Source organism: Arachis hypogaea, chromosome 16 (genome assembly GCF_003086295.3).
Source record: "Arachis hypogaea cultivar Tifrunner chromosome 16, arahy.Tifrunner.gnm2.J5K5, whole genome shotgun sequence".
Classification (NCBI taxonomy): domain Eukaryota; kingdom Viridiplantae; phylum Streptophyta; class Magnoliopsida; order Fabales; family Fabaceae; genus Arachis; species Arachis hypogaea.
In genome coordinates this window covers 30,856,720-30,880,189 of record NC_092051.1, presented here as the reverse complement: position 1 = coordinate 30,880,189, position 23,470 = coordinate 30,856,720, and the positions used below count along the sequence as shown (strand labels likewise).

Here is a 23,470-nt window from a genome sequence, read left to right as displayed (position 1 = left end):
CATGAATGCTGGATCAATTCTGTAAGACCCAAAATTTTTGAAAAATCTTATTATGAGCTAATTTCAAATCATTTATTCATTAACAACTTTAATTTCAGAAATTATTTTATTAAGAATAATTAATTAAAACAAGCTTTGATAAATTGAATTTGAAATAAATTAAGATTTTTATCTAACTTTATAATTATTGAGTATTTTTTATTTATAATTTAAAGTTTTAGAAATTTAAAAATAACGAGGTTTTGACTATTTAAATTAGAATTTTTATCTAATTTTATAATTGTCGAATTATTTTCTATATTTAAATGATAAAGTCTGATTCAGAGACAGAGAAAGGACTGCAGATGCTGTCAGATTCTGACCTCCATGCACTTAAAGGAGCATTTCTGGAGCTATAGAAGTCTAAATAGCACGCTCTTAACGGTATTAGAAATCTAACATCTAGGGCTTTCTAGCAATATATGATAGTCTATACTTATCCTTAGAAATGAAGGTCCAAAATTGGCGTTCAATGCCAGCTACCAACCACATTCCTGGCGTTGGACGCCCAAAAGGGAGCAGCTGGCGTCCAACGCCCCAAAAGGGAAGCAAAGTGGGCGTCCAATGCCCTAAAGGGAGTACCAACTCGTGGAGTCACCCCAAGCTCAGCCCAAACACTCACCAAGTGGGCCCAGGAAGTGGATTTTCGCACCATCAACCTAGTCTATCTTATTTTTGTAATCCTTAGTCATTAGATTAGTATTTAAGGAGGAGATCACCCAAGTTTAGGATCTTCTTCCGACTCCATTCAAACATTACACTACTTTCTATAAAAGCATGAGCAACTAAACCTCCTAAGTTAAGGTTAGGAGCTCTGCTGATTCTTATGGATTAATAATATTACTGTTCTATTTCAATACACGTTTGATTCCATTCTCTTGTGAATTTTCATTCTTTATATCATGAATTGAGGATGACCTGTGACAATCATCCTTGTTCTACATGGGTTCCGTGTGAGTCCTGCCTGGATAGCATTGAACCACAAGCTAGAGAATGCATTGCGGATTCCAAGAGTGTGCTTGGGCGACTTTGGATATGTGACATATAATCCCATTGACCGTAGGTTACTGAGGTTTCTGTGGCATCAAGGCTAGAGTATGAGAAGCAGCGTTCCCTGATCCGGAAGATCTGACCTTGTCTGTGGCGTTTTGAGTAAGATCGCGAAGGGGAGTGGATTGCTTAGGTTTTCACCTTTGACTATGGTGGGAAGCCATGAGTTAACTTAATGAGGATGCTACATGAGTTGCTCGGATATGGTGGACTGATATGGTTCAGAAGAGACTAACTTGATGAGGATGCTACATGAGTTAGTCAATTACGGCTGCCATTGAATGAATCGTTCATTGTTGAGGTAGACAGTAAGAAAAGTTAATCCAGAAGGAATACGCTTCTCCGAAGCCTTAACTAATTATCCATCATTGCTTTTAAACTAATCTAGTGTCTCGTTCTTATTATTTCATTTATGCTTTTAAACAAACAACCATCTTTTCTAATTGCCTGACTAAGATTTACAAGATATCCATTGCTTGCTCAATTCGACAATCTCCGTGGGATCGACCCTTACTCACCTGAGGTATTACTTGGATGACCCGGTGCACTTGCCAATTAAGTTGTGCGGAGTTCAATTTTATGCACCACTGTACCTATTCATGACCGAAGAAACTCTATCTTTGGCTTTGATTTTAGAGAATAAAGATAAACATTAACGCCTTGTGTATTTTGTTAGTAAGGTTCTTCAAAGTATCCAAAATACGTTATTCAAAGATGGAGAAATTAGCATTTGCCCTACTTACATCGGCTCGTCAATTGCGCCAATACTTTCAAAGTTATTTGGTAATAGTGCGAACCGACAACCGATTAAGAATTTTTTTTAAAAGCTTAACCTGGCAGGTCAAATGATGAGTTGGTTTATAGAACTATCCCAGTTTGATATACGTTATGAAACACACTCTACCATTAAGGCTCAAGCGATGATAGATTTTCTGGCCGAAATGACTTACCTAACCTCCGACATACCAACATGGAAACTTCGTGTGGATGGAGCCTCCAATGTCAGGTATAGAGGAGCTAGTCTCATCCTAACCAGGGGTGAAGACATAGTGATCGAGGCCTCCATCGAGTTTGATTTTTCCATCTCAAATAATCAGGTTGAGTATGAAGCTTTACTTGCAGGGATAGCATTAGGTCGGGATGTCGAAGCCACAGAAGTGACTGTATTTTGTGATTCGCAGTTGGTGACATCCCAAGTTAATGGAGAATACTAGGTACGAGACCTATTATTGCAGTAGTACTTGAAAAAAGTGCAACAAGAGGTACAATTCTTTCATTCCTTTATAATTAAGCATGTACCTAGAAAACAAAACACACGAGCTGATGTGCTATCTAAACTAGCAAGTACTAATCCCAGGACTAAAAATTGTAGTCTAATACAAGTGGTACTTATAGAATGTACTGTAACAAAGTCTGATGTCATAATTTCCCATTCCTCCGATCTTAGTACCTGGATGGATCCAATACGTATGTATCTAGAACATGGGACTTTTCCCAGTAATGTCAAAGAAGCAAAGAAGTTGCGACTTAAAGTAGCTAAATATACCATGATAAATGGACAGCTATACAAAAGGGGTATATCCTAACCATTGTTGAAATGTTTGAATCCCAACAAACAATGTATGTATTGCAGGAAGTTCATGAGAGATGTTTTGGACATCATTTGGAAGAAAGGTCACTAGCCCAGAAAATCATCTGAGCAGGATACTACTGGCTCACTCTCATCAAAGATGCCATGGAATACGTAAAGAAATGTGACAAGTGCCAGTTACATGAGAATTTCCACCAAGCACCTCCTCATGAACTTGTGTCCGTCATCCCGACAAGACCATTGTTCAAGTGGGTTTAGATTTACTGGGACCCTTCCCATAGGGACCAGGTCAGATAAAATATCTTATAGTCGCTATAGATTATTTTACCAAATAGATTAAGGCCATGCCTCTATCTAGTATCAGTTCTACCCAATGTCAGAAGTTCGTTTGGAGAGAAATTATTGCAAGGTTTGGGATTCCCGAAGCTGTACTCACAGATAATGGGACTCAATTAACAGATTCGAGATTTTGAGAACTACTAAGTGGATTGGGAATTCGGCAAATATTCACCTCGGTAGAACACCCACAGGCGAATGGACAAGCTAAAACTACTAATAAAGTAATTTTAAATGGGTAGAAAAAGAGATTGGATGAGTCTCTGGGTTCCTAGGCTGACAAGGTATGGTCAATCCTATGGACCTCTCGAACTACAATCCAATTTACCACAAAAGCAACACCTTTTATACTCACTTATGGTGAAGAAGCAGCAATCCTAGTGGAACTCGAAGAGCCTAGTCCAAGAATGCTTTTGGGGACCTCTGGACATCATGAAAGCATAGACCTGATTGATGAAATTAGAGATACGGCTAACTTAGCAGATCAAGCTTTGAAGCAAAGGGTGGCCAAGAGGTACAATACCAAGGTCCGACCCAGAGATTTTCACGCTGGAGATCTAATGTTAAGACAGGCTGATGCTAGAACCTCAGAAACGCAGGGTAAGCTAGCTCTGAATTGGAAAGGGCCCTTCAGGGTGAAAGAAGTCCTAGGCAAAGAGCTTATAAGCTAGAGATGTTGGATGGTTCCAATATACCGATAAGCTGAAATGTAACTCATTTGAAGAGGTATTACTCTTACGAATTTCTCTGGAATTTTTTTTCTCTAGATAGATCAAAGAATAAAGGCATTCTTTTCCTAGACTCCTAATTTTATAATGAGGCCTCTTTTGTATTTAGTAAGTAAGATTCCTTTTGCTGAATTAAGTTTTGAAATATCTCTCTAAGTATGTATAAAGTCGAATTCGGGTTGAAATAAAGCTCGAAGAGAAATGATTCAATAAATACTAAATAAAGACCGATATTCACGAAATATCAAAATGGTAAGAAACGTTAAGTCATATAAAGTTAATCTCGATTTTACGAGAAAGGTACTGCGTAACAGCCCAGACTATCCGCTAGCACGATATTGTTCGCTTTGGCACACAAGGCCTCACGGTTTTGCCTTTGACGATAGGGATGATATCCGAAGCCCCTCCCCCCTCCCCCCCCCCCCCACACTCACTCGTCAAAACGTGTCATGCTAGGGAGAGGTATCAACACCCATATAAGGCATGCTTTATTCCCCTCCCCAACCGATGTGGGACCTTACAATCCACCCCCCTAAGAGAGCCCAGCGCCCTCGCTGGCACATTAATCCGGGCTCCAGCTCTGATACCACTAAATGTAACACCCTAATTACCCTAAGCCTTACCTCTAGTCGTAAAGCAAAGGTTAATCAGAGGTTACGACAATTCTAAGGCTTATACATATTTATATAGAAGGAAATAATATATATTCTAGAAGCCCGATGAAGGATTAAGCTCAAAGACAGAATCACAAAAGCGCAAAACATTCACATGAAGCAAACGCATACGATACAAGGTACATATGCAAAAGATAGAACATATATAGATATAAGAATATAAGAATCATAGGGAACTAGCCGCAGCTTGCGGAGTTTGAGCCGACTAGTATATACAGACATACAGAGTTTTGGAGTTAAAAATATCTTATACAAACTTCCATTACCATCCATCATCAATATCACCTATATCCAAACTTCCATTCAATAAACACATTATCATTAATTCATCATCATCATCTATACTCAGAATCATTATTCACAATTCTCAACATTATATTCAATTCATCAAACCTCCTCATTGATTTACATCCAACATGGACCATAATAACCAACAATCAAAAGTCATCATCAACATCCATCTTCCAACCTCAATACCCACCAACATAGCTCATCAATAATCATCATCTAACAATATATATATATCACATTCAAACTCATTCAACCTACATCGAAGCCATCATCAAGCATAACATTTATATCCAATTAATCATACAATCACATCATTCAACCTATCTTAAGGTCAACTAGCCTAAGTGTCCATAAACATTACATATTACATAAAGAAAACCGAAACTATACCTTGGCTGATTCTCAATATGCACAAACCACCACTTTGAGTCCAAACAAGCTTCCAAAAAGCCAAGCCAACTCCAACAAGCACCAAAGCTCAAACTAACATCATAAAACATACCAACATCAAACCTAAGGTTCACAAAATAACCAAACACAAGGGTTTAGTGAAACCTTACCTTACCCAATGAGATTAGGAGTAAAATCCAACAATTACCCGCTGCTAGAGATCACTTAAACAAGCAAAACCACAAAATCTCTTCAAAAACCAAACCCCAAAAATGCAGAAAATTAGGGCCAGCAAATGGAGTGTAAAAAGAGAGATCTTACCAGATTTCTTTAGATATAAAGAAATAGCTCATCAAGAGCTTCGCGTGGCCGCAAACGGCTCGTCAATCAGAGCTCCGGATCAAAAGTTATGGAGCTTTGAAGGAGGAAATGAATAGTGTCAATGGCTTCCTTCTCCTCTCTTCTCCCTATCTGAGTTCTCTCTCTCTCTCTCTCTCTCTCTCTCTCTGTATTAAAATGAGCTTCTTTGGCTCATTTATTGCTTTATATGAGTTGGGCTTGGACCCAACTTGGGCCCGGTCCAACCATGAAGCGTTTTTAGTCCGTTTGGCCCACTTTGGGCCAAAACCTTTAAGATTAGTGTCCAGTTTTTTATTCTAAATTAATTTTATCCTTTCAAAACAATAAATTAATTTTTCCAAAATCTTATTTTCTAAAAAATGCGGTACTGGACAGACTAGAGCCGGTACTGCCACCTTAAGTGCCAGTACGCATTTTTACAAAAACTTTTCGAAGAAGGTACATTTTCCAACTCAGAAAAATTCATTGAAATCGAATTTCACCTTTAAATTTTCAAATTAAAACTTCTAAATTTCGAATCTATTCCAGGCACTAAAAATTATTATTATTATTAAAACGGTTTAGCCGATTCTTACATTCTCCCCTCCTAATAAAATTTTCGCCCTCGAAAATTCGAATCACACACACACACACACACACACACACACACACACACACACACACACACACACACACACACACATATATATATATATATATACATATCCTCCACGAAGAATTTTACTATCAACGTTATCCACCCAACAAGTTGCCAAAGCATCTCTCTCTCTCTCTCTCTCTCTCTCTCTCTCTCTCTCTCTCTCTCTCTCTCTCTGTATTAAAATGAGCTTCTTTGGCTCATTTATTGCTTTATATGAGTTGGGCTTGGACCCAACTTGGGCCCGGTCCAACCATGAAGCGTTTTTAGTCCGTTTGGCCCACTTTGGGCCAAAACCTTTAAGATTAGTGTCCAGTTTTTTATTCTAAATTATTTTTATCCTTTCAAAACAATAAATTAATTTTTCCAAAATCTTATTTTCTAAAATATGTGGTACTGGACAGACTAGAGCCGGTACTGCCACCTTAAGTGCCAGTACGCATTTTTACAAAAACTTTTCGAAGAAGGTACATTTTCCAACTCAGAAAAATTCATTGAAATCGAATTTCACCTTTAAATTTTCAAATTAAAACTTCTAAATTTCGAATCTATTCCAGGCACTAAATTATTATTATTAAAACGGTTTAGCCGATTCTTACATTCTCCCCTCCTAATAAAATTTTCGCCCTCGAAAATTCGAATCACACACACACACACACACGAATCACACACACACACACACACACACACACACACACACACATACATATATATATATATATATCCTCCACGAAGAATTTTACTATCAACGTTATCCACCCAACAAGTTGCCAAAGCATCTCTCTCTCTCTCTCTCTCTCTCTCTCTCTCTCTCTCTGTATTAAAATGAGCTTCTTTGGCTCATTTATTGCTTTATATGAGTTGGGCTTGGACCCAACTTGGGCCCGGTCCAACCATGAAGCGTTTTTAGTCCGTTTGGCCCACTTTGGGCCAAAACCTTTAAGATTAGTGTCCAGTTTTTTATTCTAAATTATTTTTATCCTTTCAAAACAATAAATTAATTTTTCCAAAATCTTATTTTCTAAAATATGTGGTACTGGACAGACTAGAGCCGGTACTGCCACCTTAAGTGCCAGTACGCATTTTTACAAAAACTTTTCGAAGAAGGTACATTTTCCAACTCAGAAAAATTCATTGAAATCGAATTTCACCTTTAAATTTTCAAATTAAAACTTCTAAATTTCGAATCTATTCCAGGCACTAAATTATTATTATTAAAACGGTTTAGCCGATTCTTACATTCTCCCCTCCTAATAAAATTTTCGCCCTCGAAAATTCGAATCACACACACACACACACACGAATCACACACACACACACACACACACACACACACACATACATATATATATATATATATATATATATCCTCCACGAAGAATTTTACTATCAACGTTATCCACCCAACAAGTTGCCAAAGCATCTCTCTCTCTCTCTCTCTCTCTCTCTCTCTCTCTCTCTCTCTGTATTAAAATGAGCTTCTTTGGCTCATTTATTGCTTTATATGAGTTGGGCTTGGACCCAACTTGGGCCCGGTCCAACCATGAAGCGTTTTTAGTCCGTTTGGCCCACTTTGGGCCAAAACCTTTAAGATTAGTGTCCAGTTTTTTATTCTAAATTATTTTTATCCTTTCAAAACAATAAATTAATTTTTCCAAAATCTTATTTTCTAAAATATGTGGTACTGGACAGACTAGAGCCGGTACTGCCACCTTAAGTGCCAGTACGCATTTTTACAAAAACTTTTCGAAGAAGGTACATTTTCCAACTCAGAAAAATTCATTGAAATCGAATTTCACCTTTAAATTTTCAAATTAAAACTTCTAAATTTCGAATCTATTCCAGGCACTAAAAATTATTATTATTATTAAAACGGTTTAGCCGATTCTTACATTCTCCCCTCCTAATAAAATTTTCGCCCTCGAAAATTCGAATCACACACACACACACACACGAATCACACACACACACACACACACACACACACACACACACACACATATATATACATATCCTCCACGAAGAATTTTACTATCAACGTTATCCACCCAACAAGTTGCCAAAGCATCTCTTTCATTACCATCCTAGCGTGTCGATGCTCTCTCTCGTCTTCTGCTGCATTACTCTGATTATCGTCGTCAAGAATCCGAAATTTTCCTTAAAACAAATACCGATTTTTGTAACATTTTTCCAAAATCTTCAAAACAAGATCAATATCAAACCTTTTCCAAAAGACACATAAATCATTTATTCTTAAATCAATTACTGTGAACCATAACTTTCTTGAATTCATTTAAAATTCTTAAATCACAATTTCAAGTCGAATCCCTTTTTGTTAAGACAATTTATAAACCAAAATCACAAATCAAGAAAATCTTAAAACTCACTTTTTTTGTAAACCATATTATTCAAACCAAGAGTTTCGGCTTAGTTTTCAAAAACAAAACGTTTAAAATAAAAGTTTCAAACTAAATCGCAAACTCGTTGTAAGCTTTAAAACCTTTTTAACAATAATCCAAGCCATACCATTTAGAAATTGAAAATCTTAAGTAAAAACCGCAAAAGAAATAGTCGGCACTTCTCTTGCCACCAGTGTTGAGCCTCACCCATCAACTGATATGCCGCAACTCCACGAACAGACTTTTCGGGAACATGCTGAGCTCGTAACGCATAAGCTAGGTTAGCCATCCCCACTACCTCTCCGTTAACGTGATTGACCTCATCCGTGAGTTACCCTTCAGGTTTCCTTTCTAAACAAAACAATCGATACCAAGGTGATCAGTCTCAATATCTCAAGCATATTACTTCAATTAATCCCCAAAGGCACTCATAAACAAGCATGCTATGCATATCAAACTGATATCCTAAATAGGACGAAAGAAAAATGACCCAGAGTGTGCAACGAAGCACAATCGGTCCATCCCTCAGGCTCACGAGGATGAACCACTCTGATACCATCTGTAACAGCCCAGACTACCCACTAGCACGATATTGTCCGCTTTGGTACACAAGGCCTCAAGATTTTGCCTTTGACGATAGGGATGATATCTGAAGCCCCCTCCCCCCCCCCCCCACACTCACTCGTCAAAACGCGTCATGCTAGGGAGAGGTATCCACACCCATATAAGGCATGCTTCGTTCCCCTCCCCAACCGATGTGGGACCTTACATACTGCCTATAAAGTTAATCCCGGTTCCACAAGAGAAGTACTGCAAAAAGTATTACACACAAAAGTACCAAGAGTTTAGAACTACCAAATTCATAATACTTAAAAAAATATTACAAAATTATACAATAGAAACAACTTTCCCATCCACCACCTTCTTGAAAGCATCGACTTTGGAGACGTCCAAGTTGGGAGCTCTCAGTTTGATTTGGTCAAGGATGTTTTGTACAGCATCAAAAACTCCATCTACAGTCGCTTGCTCTACCTTTTTGACCAAAATTTCGAGCTCCTCAATTTTTCTTATCAACTTGGAAACCTGCTTCTTCAGATTTTTTCCTCTTAAGTCAGAAGCAGCTATTGCTTCTTTCAAAATTTTTACCTCATTTTCAAGGGAGGTCTGCTTATCTTGAAGAACAGCAACCGAGATATTTAGCTTCTGAATCTGAGCATTTGCGTCAGCAATCATTTTGTCCTTTGATAAGAAATTTGAGCGGAGACTTAAAATCTCTACTTCAGCATCTCAGACATATCCGGAAGAATGGAGGAGCATCCTTTGAACTCGAGGAAGGGTGCCTTTTAAAGGCATCTTAGCAAGTACCGCATTCGTATCTTCATCCATGAAATATTGATCCATGAAATTAGGAGATCAAAATCCCTTATCCAATACATGTCTAAATGAGGTGGGGACAAAAACAGTGGCATCGTCTTGGCCAATGCTTTTCAATTTTTCCTAGATGGGGAGTTGTTGTGGGAATTCTCTTCCAAAATGTGGATCTCGGGACCCTGCCCCTCTCCGTTCTCCTCAATCCTCCGAGATTGCGGCTAGCGGCTTATAGTAGTAGAGGAAGAAACCCTGTCACCACCCACATTAATCGATGGTTGAGTTGACAACCTCTTCATCTCGGCAATGGCAGCAAGTCCTCCTGCCATGTCAACTGAAATAAGAACAATGAAAATTCATAAGGTAAAGAGGTCATAAGCATACAAAATTATGGATGCAGAAAAGACCAAAGAATAACGCTTACTGTTAGCGCTCCAAACAGCCTGTTCATTTATTAATATGTCCCTTGAAACAAGAGGGCGCTCATTCCACAACATCATTAGCAAATTAATGCTAAAAAAATCGGCAGCATTGACGTCGCTAACTCAAATCTTTGGGGAGGAAACATTATAATTCCAATACAAGTTAAATTTTTTTGCACCTTCTAAAGTCATAAAGAAAGGGGTTGTACCTTCCTCCCCTTCAATCTTGAAAAACTTTTCTTTAAAACCGTGATAAGATTTCTCAAACAAATTAAATATTTTCCTGTTCGGGACACCTCAGAAACAGATGAACTTGCAACCTTGTGACCTAAAAGAAACTGTCAAAGTGAAGAAATAAAAGAAGACTCTAAGAGAGGGTTCGATATCAAAGAACGAGCATAAGAGCTCGAAACCACGGATAATGGCCCAGCTGTTTGGATGGAGTTGAGAAGGAGCACATCCGGACTGAGTCAGCGCGCTCACTTAGAAGTCAGAAAAAGGCAACTGGATCCCAATTCAGGAGAAAAGGGTCTCATACATCTATAACCAGTTCGAAACAGTGCCGGCATGCTCATTAATAGGGCATAACTGATCCTCGGACCTAGGAACGGAGAAGATGTACAAATTACTCAGGTTGGAGTCAAAGATAACACTGGCCTCCCTTAGGTTATCAAGCTCTTCTTGCGTCATAGTGGAAGGGGTAGTCTTAACCTCCTTGGATACCCAGGAGTAGATATCCAGCTCAAGCTCACTGTTCATTCGCGGAAGGGGGTAGGTCAGGGTCTTGGTTGGGTAGTAGCACCAACACGTTCACGGCTCATGATAACCTTTTTCCTCGCCATCACGAAAAAACCTACAGGAGAATCACCACTACATTACTACCAATATGTTACCAAGGGCCAAAAAATTCAAAAGCTTACTTAAAAAATGCAAGTTTCATTACATTTATGGAGATACAGAAAATTGTTGAAATTGGGGCAAAAACAGAAACTATCACTATTAAGACAGAAAACTTAAAATAGTAGTGCTTTACTACGTCAAGCCTAATCAAAGGTGGCGAATCTAGAGAAAATACGAAGAAATTTCTAAGCAAGCCGTACCAGGAATCACAAGAAAGACTATAATACGAAAACCTGAAACACAAATTCTTCTGGCAAAATAACAGTGAGAGAGAAAAGTATAAAGGCCATCACTAACCTTGTCGAAAGGTTGCTATGGAATCCACTGGAAAACTCGAGTTATCCCCTCTGATGTGATAGAGAATGCGACAGAGGAGGAAGACCGAACGGAAGAAAGCCTCTTAGAAACAAAAAGTGAGAGCAACTAAGAAGGATTGTTTGAGTTTGCAAAGAGAAATGTTTTCGCTTGAGAAGTAAAGTGAAGTGGGAGATTATTTTATTTGAAATTAATGTTGCATTAATTAATTAAGAGAAAGAATCTATGAGTAGGCTGACGGTTCATAAAACGAGAAAAGTTACAGAGTTGCAACCGTGCCAAAAAAACGCCTCAGTTTCAGTTTCCTTCAAAAGAACTATTCAGTTTTCTTATAGACCCTTTAGGGTCCTAACCAAAGAACATCCCCAAATAATAATACAATGGAATGCCAATTAAATGATAATCTGACATTACGAGATAATGATAATGACAGCATCATCAAGCCAAGAAAACATCAAATTCAAACATTAAAAACGCAACATAAAGGTACCAAATACTGGAAAACGGTAACTTAACAATACGAGAATAAAAGGAAAGGCACTCAGCAGATAAACTCAGATCTAGACGTATCACTCAAACACTTAGCTAACTTTAACATCAGTGTATCTTGTAGGTTGCTCTCCCGATATGATTCTACGTACATTAAAGTTAGGATCTCTGATTTTTAACTTTCAGTTCGTGAATTCACTCTAAGTACGAACATATTTAAACTGAAAAAAAAATTTATTTAAATAAAAAAGTCATTTACCTAACTACTTATTTTTAAGTTTATTAAGATTATTCCTTAATTAAATTGCCTATCTAAATCCCCTCTAAAACCCAAACGTACGATTATGTATACCTAAGAAATTAACTATTAATCAACCATTTATATATAATAGATATTAAAATATGAAATATACATTTTATATATATATAATATGACTTATTTGATAGTTGATTCTTTTGTGTGTACAAAATATTTTTGATATTTTTAATAAAAATATCAATGTAAGACTATAGCAATTAATAAGTATAGATCACTTTTTATTGAGAAAAAAATATTTTTAACCTAAATTTCAACAAACATTTTAATTTTTTAATAAGGGAAATGATTATAAATTTGAATCATGCTTTTGATAAAATTGTAGAGATTTGAGAAAATGACTACAACTTTCAATAAAATAAAAATATTTTGTATACATTAAAATTAATTATTAAATTAATTATCACATATATATTTTTTATATTAATATATATTTTTGCTAATGATTGATTAATAATTAATTTTTTATATATATACTAAGCAATATCGTAATAATATTAATTGCTGCCTTGACTAAAAAGTGCAAAGAGATATATATTAAAGAATAAATAACTATTTTTAATTGTGAAAAATTTAAGTACTACCAGAATTAACCACCAAAAAAAATTAAACTAATATTATACCTAAAAAAAATAAATTCTGTTTGACAAAATTAAATAAATAAAATTGTCCTATTTTATTATCCACTAATATGCCAAATGGCAAAATTCCAAATAATCATTAATTGTGATGTATACCATTTTTTGTCCTTTGTTAGTGGTCGTATATGCATTATAAATGTCTGAAAAATAATTTATGCTCTTGATGCATGTACATGGACAGAAGCATTGATTTTTTTTTTTTAAATTTAAGTATTGAAAATTCAATCAGCGTCTTATATGTAACGATCTATTGACCAGTGACATATCATGATTTGTTGAGCAGTTACAGACATGTAAATAAAGTTTAAATTTACAATAAATTATTCATTTATCCTTAAAAAATCCAAAAAAGAAATATCAATTATCCGAATCCCAATTATTAGCCTCGTTTTTCCTCACCTTTTTCAATGCTCTAGTCAAAAGCTATCATCAACAAACTGAAAATTTTAAACAAGCTAATCACACTGCTACTTTAAGTCTGATAATAGAGTTGGTGATCATTGATCATTCACCTTTGACCCATACTAACCTATATTTTATCGTATTTGGATCCTCTCGTGCTCTTCTCATGATTTTATACTGTGAAATTGAGTCCCATACATGACTCACTAACAAGGCATTTAATTTAATACAAGAACATGTGTGCTGCTTCACTGAAATCCAAAACATGCCAACATGGGTAAGGTAACACTAAATAATTTCATATAAACTGATCAGGAATGGATGTTCAAAGATAAAGAATGATTACAATCGAAAGCTAACAATAATAGATGCATGGATCCCCCAAAAAGTAAAACCATATGGCAGTTAGTATGGATGGGGAAAAAAATTGTGAGGTGCACATTTGTATTATAGTTTACAACGGGACACAAGTTAGTAAAACAATGATTTAAGATTTAAGGACCATGATTGCAACCCAAATTTGTTAACTCAAGTCAACATTAAGATCATTTCCTCCCAGATGAGGCCGGAGGCAAACACGAACCTCATGCTCTTCCGCTCCTGCCCGAAGTCTTGGCACCATGATCTCAAGCGCAGATCCTGGCCCATCATAGTATGCTTCGATGTTGGCATCTTCGGGAATTCGAGTTGAAAGAGGGATTTCACGGACAAACTCCCCATGAGGGCAGTGCTCTGGCGACGGATCTGTAAGCTTGAATGTCCTATCATTTCTCTTGATAAATTGCTTCCCGGATGTGCTCACACAAGAAACTTTTATGAAACCATGGGTGAGAGTGTTCCTCCAAGAAACTTTCACTCTTGGAAGATCCACAAATGGCAGGCTGATGATAATCAAGTAGCCTTCCTCGTCCTCATATATGGTTTTTGCAGCTGTAACGGGTCCACAAACATTCTTCATCACACCAGTAAAGTCACTCAACCAGCCCGGTTCACTTGGGTGAACAGATATATTTGCAATCCGATCAGATGGAGGATTAATTGGCAAGTAACATTCTTCGTAATTACTATAAAGGAAAAAGTCTTTCCTCTTCTTGCCACTGACAGGAGACAGATCATGGTTGTCACCATTACTGTGGTTAGACAGAGTTGATGATAAATTCAGCCCAGATCCATTAAGCATTTTCTTGGGGTGAGGATTAGGAGTCTTGATTGGATGAGGCAGTCTGTCAAGTTCAAAGTCTGTGTTGGGAAGATTTCTCCACGAGCTGAAATCACTTGCTTCAGGAGAAATCTTGAAATTAAAATCTCGGCCAGTGAGTTCAATCCACCTTTTCTGCTCTTCCTTATCAATGCCTGACAGATTGGGTGATGGAACAACTTCGATACCATGGACGCACTGTGGGTTTGAAAGACCTCTATAATGCTTCCGTTGCATCCTATGGGATCGAACAAAACCCTTCTCAACGCTAAATGGAAACGGGTGCTCCCCTTGGCGAGAGTGCCCATTCATGTAACTCCTCAGCTGCATCTTTCCCAATGCATTTTCAGGCTTCTCCTTGAAAACCCACATGTACATGTTTTCCATGTCATGTTGAACCATAAAGACATCAAGCTTAAGATCAGTTTTGTCAAACCCTGAAATGCCATTGCTGTCCCTTATGACCACGGCCTTTGATTTCTCATGCAACACAGGCTTAAAGTAAAACTTGAAGAAAAACCAAGCACCCCATATGCTATCAATTCGCTTCGAGCACTTCTTGCCAGCTTTAGGAGGGTTGAGAAAAGTCTCGGCCTCGTATCCTTGAGTACTAAGTCCAACATCTAGGATATCACAGGTATCAGAATTCCACAGCTGTGGCGGGGGGCTGCGCTCTGCGGAGAGGGGCAAATTGATATCGGGCGGACGAGAAAGTATAATTTGTGGATTCATCTCCAAATCCAGTTCCTCATGAGAAGATGCACTTGAATCCATGGACAGGAGTGTGGATGGGTGATGACTCTCCATTGACAGAACAGTGAGAAGAGAATCAACCATGTTACCTCAAATTCTTGCTGCTGCTGGATTCAACGTTGCCATTCCATAACACAATTCAACAGAACAATCTTACATACACACCTTCATCATATCAATTCTCCACTATCAAAAACCCAACATTTATAAATCAGATTACAGAATCCTCACACACCCACTTCAGAAAACACACACATTAAAAATCCCAAGTACCAAAAACATTTTTTTTTTCAAACAAAAAATCGAAGCCTAAAAAATTGGTATTTGTTAGGGTTAATAAAAACAAAAACTGGGGCTTTGAAGGAACATTATATCTAACCCTAGACCAAATATCTCCATAAATCCTAAAAAAAGGTATAAAAACTGTATGAAATATGAAACACTATTATATTTCTATAGCATTTTTTTTCCAGAAAAAAAAAATACGAAAATCAATGGTTAGAGAAACCAAAAACAGATACCCAAAAGGAAAATCAACTGGGATCTTTAAAGTGTACCTTAGAGAATAGGCATAAGAAGATAGAGAACCAAAGCCGTTGATGATGCACTTCTCCTACATATCAAATCATATCATCTGCAACCATATGTTACTGATTTTCTAAACCCTAAAATCCCTTCTACACCCAATTAAAAAATTAAAAAGAAAAAACTAGTTTGTTTTTCTTCTCTTTTCCACTCGTCAAAAGAAACGCGGAAGAGGATAGAAGGCAGAAGCAGAAGCCGTGGGGAAGCATCTCACTACTATAGCTACAGCTTTCCTTTCGTGGGTCATGCATTGAACTCGTCGCTACCCCTAACGGGTCGGGTTTCCCGGATTCAATCAACGTTTCAAAACTATCGGATCAGTTTGACCCGGTCCAATCACTTTTCCAATTATAAAAAATGTTAGGGCCCGTTAGAACTACCTCCTTGGACGAAAATTATTTATTTTCAAAACTGTTAATGTAAATTAAAAATTAATCAGCTAATAATAAAAAAATAATCACTGAATCAACTATTATATATTTTTATATATAAATATATATTTTATAATTTATTTTTAATATATATTTTATATTTTAATATATATTTTTTATAATAATTAATTTAGTGACTTATTTTTAGTATATCATAATTAATTTATTTTTAATTAATTTTTATTAACAAAGTTAGAAATTCTCTTTAAAAAATAATAAATTTATAATTTTTTTGAATAAATATAAGTTTAATTATTAATTATAAACATAGATTATTTTGGACCGATTTGATAAAATTTTTATATTTTGAAAGTAGTATGAAAATTAATTTTTAAAAGTTGTAGCATCAATATATTTATCAGTTGGATTTATTATTTATCAATTGCTCCTATAGCATTGTTGGTTATTTTTTATTTTTCTATGAATATTCTAAAAAGGTTCAGATGGGTTAATTTATTTAATTTGGGCTTCCTTATGAAATCAATAATTCATGTCATAAAAAATTATAACAATAGTAAATATAGTACACAGTAAATCAATAACTCACAATAAAAATTGTATAAAGTCAAACTAAATAAAAATAAAGACAAAATTTCATAAAAAAAAAGGACTCATCCTTAAATGCTCCTTGTTAAGTAGAGAATGCTGTACACTTTATTAGTTTATTAAATCTGAACTTTTTATTTATTATATTTTATTTGAATGGTCTGAATTTAAAAAGGCAACATATTAGTCAAGTTAATCATTTTTTTTAATTTAATTTTTTTTTGTAAATTTTAGATATTGGGCTGAAGTCCAAAACAAAAAAATAACATATGAATATTAATTATAAAATGTTTGTACAAAAAATAAATTTTTGGGCTTTAGAATTAAAATAAATAATACATAAGAAATAAGTTAAGAATTCATACACTAAATTCTGAAAAAAATATATATTAGAATTTAAAAAAAATAATATTAAATATATATTATGTATATAATATTAAAATTCAAATAAATTTTATTTTGTGTGGAACAAAATTATAATATTAAATATAAATATAATGATAAAAAAATTTGTGTTATATAAATTGAATTAATATATATATATATATATATATATATATATATCAAGTAAAAAGCAAACAAATATATAATAATTTTATTTTGTGCAAAACAAAATTATAACATTAAATATGAAGACAATAATAAAAGATTTTTTATTATATAAATTTAATTAAAAAATATATATACTCACTTAAAAGTATAATTTGTTTTTCTTATTTACACTTTAAATAGAGATAATATTTTTATAATATACTAAAATTAAATTTTATAATTTATTATCTAATAATAAAAAAAATCATACCAAGATGACTATAAAATCTTTGTTAAAGTATTTACTTTTTTCATAAAAAAAAAAATTGAACAATAAGTTGTGTAATGATGCTTTTTGGCTTTATCAGGTAAGAGGATTAACTTACAATGATTTCAAGAAGGCAATGACGGTCATCAGACCAAGCTTAAAGAAAAGCAAGTGAAAAGAGCTGGAGCGCTGGAATGAGGAGTTGGCTCTAATTGAACTTGCTTTTAACTCATCCTCTGGTGCATCATCATGCATGAATGTGCATATAAACCTCTATTTACTTTAACGGAAACAAACATGACAAGGATATCAATTATCATGGTTGGTAGCTAAAATCATGATCTAATCAGGGTGCTCCTAATTTTATAAATGGCTACCCTAAAATGGAATAGATACCATTATTATTTCAAGCTTCATTTGTACATTTGTACAATTTGTAGATCTTTCTAAGAACAATAAATTTGGTTTTTAGGGCTCCAAGGTTGTCCATCCGAGCATATAAACTTTGAAATGATTATAGTTAATTTTATTGTAAACCAAGCCAAAGTATATTAAGCGTATTTTCTTTTGGCAATAAACAACTTTAATACTCGTTGATTCTTTATCTTTAGCATGTGCCTTTTTCCCATTCTTTTTTCGAGGAGCAAGTGTCCATTTAACAAAATTGATCATAAATATTTATTTGTGTTACAAGATGTGATTAAAGTGTTATTTTTAAATTCTATTTGTTCCTTGAGCATTTTTTTTATCGACGTACAATAATTATTTTATAATTTTTAGTATAGGAAATTCTTCTAGCTCAGACCTGTCAACATATCCCATATACAAGGTGGATTAGATTAACCATTAATGCTTCTAGCGAGGTTACGATCTCCTGATTCTATATTGGCAGCTACCTTGCTAAAAACTCAGCTACCATTTTACGTTGTTAAGGAAAATGTACACAAGGCAGAGAAGTGAAAAACACAGATTGGCATGATTCAAACTCACTGTTTCAAAGAAAACATTACTAAATTGTTTCAGCTACAAGAATATAGCCATGATCATCGAAATGAAACTAAAAGGTGGTGTATCACTTCATCTTAGCCTCTGTAAAGAGAACATAGCGGTTAACCCTTGAATCGTACTTGCGAAACTCGAGCTTCTCTGTGAACTGCCTTGACTTCCTCTTCACATAGAAAAATCCAGTCCCAGCAGCAGACACTAATTTTACAAACATTTGAGGCTTCCTCTTCTTGTCCCCCATTCCTTACTCTAAACACAACGAAACCATTTACTTCAGATTTTTTCCCTCCTCTTCAACAATTAAAAATAAGAATTTGATTTTAATGAAATATAAAAGGGATAAGTATGGTTTTGGTCCCAAAGGTTTTCAGCCAGAATCAAAATCGTTCCTCGTCTAATTTTCGATTTAAAATCATCCTTAACATTTTTTTTCGTATTAAAATTGTCCTTTTTTATTTTTTTAGACAAAAATACCCTCACCACTACCAACACAATTACATCCTCCTCCACCACCACCACCAACACCAACACCACCGCCACAACCTCCACCAACACCACCACTAGCACCACCACCACCACCACCACCACCACCAACGCCACCGCCATCCCCTCCCCCCTTTCCCCTTCCCCCTCCCCCTCCCCGCCTTCCTCTGTATCCCCCACCCCCACCCCCACCCCTACCCCGCGTCCCCTCCCCCTCCTCGTCACCCCCTTCCCCACACCCCACATCCCCCCCCGTCCCCTCCCCCTCCCCGTCTCCCCTTTCCCCCCACCCCGCGGCCCCACCCGTCCCCTCCCCCTCCCCATTCCCTTCCCCCACCCCCACCCCTACCCCCACGTCCCCTCCCCCTCCCCATCTTCCCTTCCCCCCACCCCCACCCCCACCTCCACCTCCACCTCCACACAGAGAAGCAGAAACAAAAAATCAACAAATTCAAGCACAAATTTAACACAAGCAGAAACAGAAAGCAAAAAATCAACAAATCAGCAACAATAATATTCCACAACAAATCAGAAATGGGCGGCAGTGCGGCGGCGGGAAGAAGAAGCAGCAGGCGGCGGTGCGGCGGCGGGAATAATAATAATAATAATAATAAGAAGAAGAAGAAGAAGAAGAAGAAGAAGAAGAAGCGGCGGGCGGCAGTGCGGCGGTGGGGTCGGCGGTAAGAAGAAGAAGAAGAAGAAGAAGAAGAAGAAGAAGAAGAAGAAGAAGCGGCGGACAGCGGGCGATGGTGTGGCGGCGGTGCGGCGGCATGGCGTCCTTCTCTCCCCCTCCACCCTCCCCCCTGTCTCCCCCCTCCCCCCCCCCTTTTCTTTCTTTCTCTCCCCATCTACCCCGCTTCTTTGTATCCCCCTTTCTTTCTTTCTTTTTATATTTATTTTATATTTATTAAAATACCGGTAGTTTAGGAATTAAATTAAAAAATTTATTTAAAAGAACGATTTTAATACGAAAAAAAAAACGTTAAAGATGATTTTAAATCGAAAATTAGACGATGGACGATTTCAATTCTGGCTGAAAACCTTTGGGACCAAAACTATACTTATCCCAATATAAAACAGATTCACACTTGCATTTAATTATATCTAGTCACATCAATAAAAAACAACTATCTTTTACACCTACCATGTGAATGATAATCCAAAAAGAAGATTGTAATTATATGATTGAAAGGTGAAATAATTAATAATGCACACATCTGGTAAAGTCTATTTTATCTTCAGATCCTTTCTTTCCCTCAAAGACCCTAACTCAAGAAGCACTCTTTGGAAATTTGATACAGCAGCAACATAATACCTTTAAATACAATAATTTCCTATGAAATCAATGTACAATAGATAATGAGTTCCACAAGATACCACATCAAATCTGAGTGTCTTGCGGGGAATATCATGAATTTGATTCTGTTTCTATCAAACACAGAGGCAAACGGTAACTAGCAATAATTTCAACAACACAAAATCAATTATTTGATTTACATTCATAAATTCAAATTCAGAAATAAGTCAAATACTTAAATCTCTAAACAGAGCATAAAAGGAATAACCGAAAAAGTAAAATCAGTGCCACTAACCTTCGACGGACAACAGGACGACGAGTGGCGAGACTACGGCAAGCGGCGAGCGGCGAGGGGCTACACGACGGTGAGCTGCTCCAAGCCTCGAACAGAGAAGCCAGCAACGATGAGGACGAAGTACCAAGCTATGAGACAAGGCCTGAGTTCGGGACAGGGGGAAGGACGGAGACGCGGAGGCGCCGACAACCCCGGACGGCGGCGGCAGAACCTTTGAAGAAGCTAGGGTTTAATTTTTGTTTGTGGATTTTTTGAGATCGTGAGAGTGAACAGGGGGGGACTTGAAGCACGACCACAACGCAGCGAACGATGGCAGTTTCTCACTCCCTGCAATGGTGACCCCTGAGCACAATGGACGGCAGCGGCACTGAGTCTCTCCTTACGGCGGTGGCGGATACTATAACAGGGTGGAGAGTTGAGAGACGGAATTGGTTTTTTTTGTCTGTATTAAGTTGTTTGTTGAGTTGAGAGAGGGGATTGGTATTTTTGGTCTGTATTAAGTTGTTTGTTGAGCCCATGATTCAAAAAAAATAATAATAAATAAATTTAATTTACCTGATAACTTTTGATAGTAGGTTACTTTTTAAGGAGTGCTGCACTCTCTACTTTGTCTGGAGTGTACTAGCTTTCGCCTAAAAAAAGAAGCAACATGCATCAAAGAGAAGTAAAAATAAACGAAAAACGTAAAAGAGTATCAAAGAAAAAACTCCATAAAAAAATATAACATCCATCATTGGTTGTAAAGGACTCGTATTTGTTCGTCTTATGGCAATGTCAAAAGGAATGAATCAAATATTGATCTTTTTATTGGTTGGATATTTCTTTGATGTTTTTTTTCTTGAGATCTAGTGTCCTAACTTTGATAGGAAAATGCTAGGTAATGTTTCTATGGTTTGTTGGGGTTGAGAACTTTTGCTGTCCATAAATGATCAGGTTTAACTCTTTATCCCTTTTGATTAGAGACTATCGGAAAAAATGTAAAATAAATTAATAAATATCTATGAGCACTAAATTTATTGTTTTAGTCCATATTTGATCAATACCCTAAACACTAACTACTAAATTCTAAATCATCAACTTTAATAATATACAAATAAGATGCCATGTTAGCTGATATTGATAAAAAAGTATTGGCCTTTAATATTTTTTAATATCCAAATTTATCATTATATTTGTTATTTGTATATATTAAAATTATTTTCAGTTTCATTTACCAAATATAAATATTATGGTTCTAAAATTTAGTTCGAAATGATTAGTTAAATCGATAAAAAACATAATTCAATCTACACTGAAAATAACAGATGTTAAAAATCACTTTTAAATCGAAAAATCGGTCAAAAGCTGATCAATCGAACTAAATCAAAAATCAGCCGAATTTTGAAAAATCTCAAAATGGCGTTCCACTGGAAAGAAACGAAAACAAAATTTAAAAATATTTAAAAAAATTAGTAGAGAAACTCCACTCCAAGTCACTCTCCCTTTGTAATAGAAGAATCTCTGTAATGTCCTCGCTAGCAGAATGGTATAGTAAAAGCGTGATATTTTGGTATAAAGGTGTTACACCCTCTGCTTCTCCTGCCATCATCTTCTAAGCTTGTTCTCTTGTCATGCGGACCTTATGTCGTGCTCGTCGTGTGTGCTTTCAGTCAAACCTCTAGCCATGCTCGCTTCCCGTGCTCGTCATGCTTGCCTCTAATTCCAATGTTGAGCACAAACGAGGATGAAGGTGGCACAAATATAGGCATGAGTGAAGGAGAAGGTTGTGAGGAGGCATGAGAAGTAGAGGAGAGCTGCGGAAGAGTAGGTTGATGCTGCCATAGAAGAAAAGGAGCAACTGAGATTTTGAGTTGCACAACCTCCACTACTTTAATGTTGCTAATGCCAATGCCATAGAGGAATATCTAGAGTTTGTTGTATATATATGTTTCTATTTTAAACTTAGTCCCATATAGAAGGAAATTTTGAAACTTTGAGTCTTTATATATTAATCTAAGGAAGTATATGTCAAAAGAAATCAAAGATGTTGATGGACTCTTATAAATGGAAGTATATCTAAAAAAGTATATAGGGTATCATATAATAAACTTAGCAAAATATCCTATGAACTTTGGTTTAATAAAAAGCCTAGTTTGAATCACTTGAAAGTTTGGAGTTGTTGGATCCTAAGAAAAGAAAAATAGGTTCAAGAACATGTGATGATATGTTTATTGGATATTGTGTGTTTATAGGTTCAAGAAAAATAGTGTATATAAATTTCCCATTATTAAAAGTTATTCACTTAAATCTAACACCATAATTAAATCTTGTAATGCACATTTTTTTGAGAATATATATCCTAAGGATAAAAGTATTTCTAGCATACATGCCTTGTTAGCTAAAACCTACAAATATTTTTGTGTTTATGTTAGCAAGAGATGCAGTCTCTTGAAAATTCATCAAGTAGATATGCATTGCTAGATCAACTATAAAATTATAATTTATTGCCTTAGAGAAGACAACCACTAAAGCCGAATAGCTAAAAGACATATTAGTAGATATCTCACTATAGAGTAAGACAAAAACATCTATGACTATGATTGTGATAGTCAGGTTGCTATTACTAGAGTAAAAAATAAGATTTATAATGATAAAAGTCGACACATAAAAATGTGGCACAATATTGTAAGACAACTTATTGAAAGTTGTATAATATCCATGGATTTTGTAAGGTAGAAAAAAATTTGATTG

General features: G+C 35.9%; 2 protein-coding genes across 3 annotated transcripts; both read right to left on the bottom strand.

Moving 5' to 3' along the window:
* Nucleotides 1–13,626: 13,626 nt before the first annotated feature.
* Nucleotides 13,627–16,113, bottom strand: LOC112758881 (uncharacterized). Of its 2 annotated transcripts, none has more exons than XM_025807667.2 (2): nucleotides 15,857–16,113; nucleotides 13,627–15,485 (listed from the first exon to the last, which is right to left on the bottom strand). In XM_025807667.2, exon 2 carries the CDS (start codon nucleotides 15,381–15,383, stop codon nucleotides 13,872–13,874), a length of 1,512 nt encoding a protein of 503 aa, XP_025663452.1. In that variant the 5' UTR covers nucleotides 15,384–15,485; nucleotides 15,857–16,113; the 3' UTR covers nucleotides 13,627–13,871. The 2 variants fall into 2 exon arrangements, with proteins under 2 accessions (XP_025663452.1, XP_025663453.1); XM_025807668.2 differs by having other exon boundaries at nucleotides 13,627–15,464; nucleotides 15,857–16,110.
* A 2,619-nt stretch (nucleotides 16,114–18,732) lies between these two features.
* On the bottom strand, nucleotides 18,733–18,912 carry LOC112754395 (uncharacterized). The gene has a single exon (XM_025802024.2). It carries the CDS (start codon nucleotides 18,904–18,906, stop codon nucleotides 18,733–18,735), a length of 174 nt encoding a protein of 57 aa, XP_025657809.1. The 5' UTR covers nucleotides 18,907–18,912.
* Between the last annotated feature and the right edge of the window lie 4,558 nt (nucleotides 18,913–23,470).

What these genes read in the sequence shown, in the direction of transcription:
- LOC112758881 (XM_025807667.2), bottom strand. Translation starts at nt 15,383, where the DNA reads ATGGTTGATTCTCTTCTCACTGTTCTGTCAATGGAGAGTCATCACCCA.
- LOC112754395 (XM_025802024.2), bottom strand. Translation starts at nt 18,906, where the DNA reads ATGGGGGACAAGAAGAGGAAGCCTCAAATGTTTGTAAAATTAGTGTCT.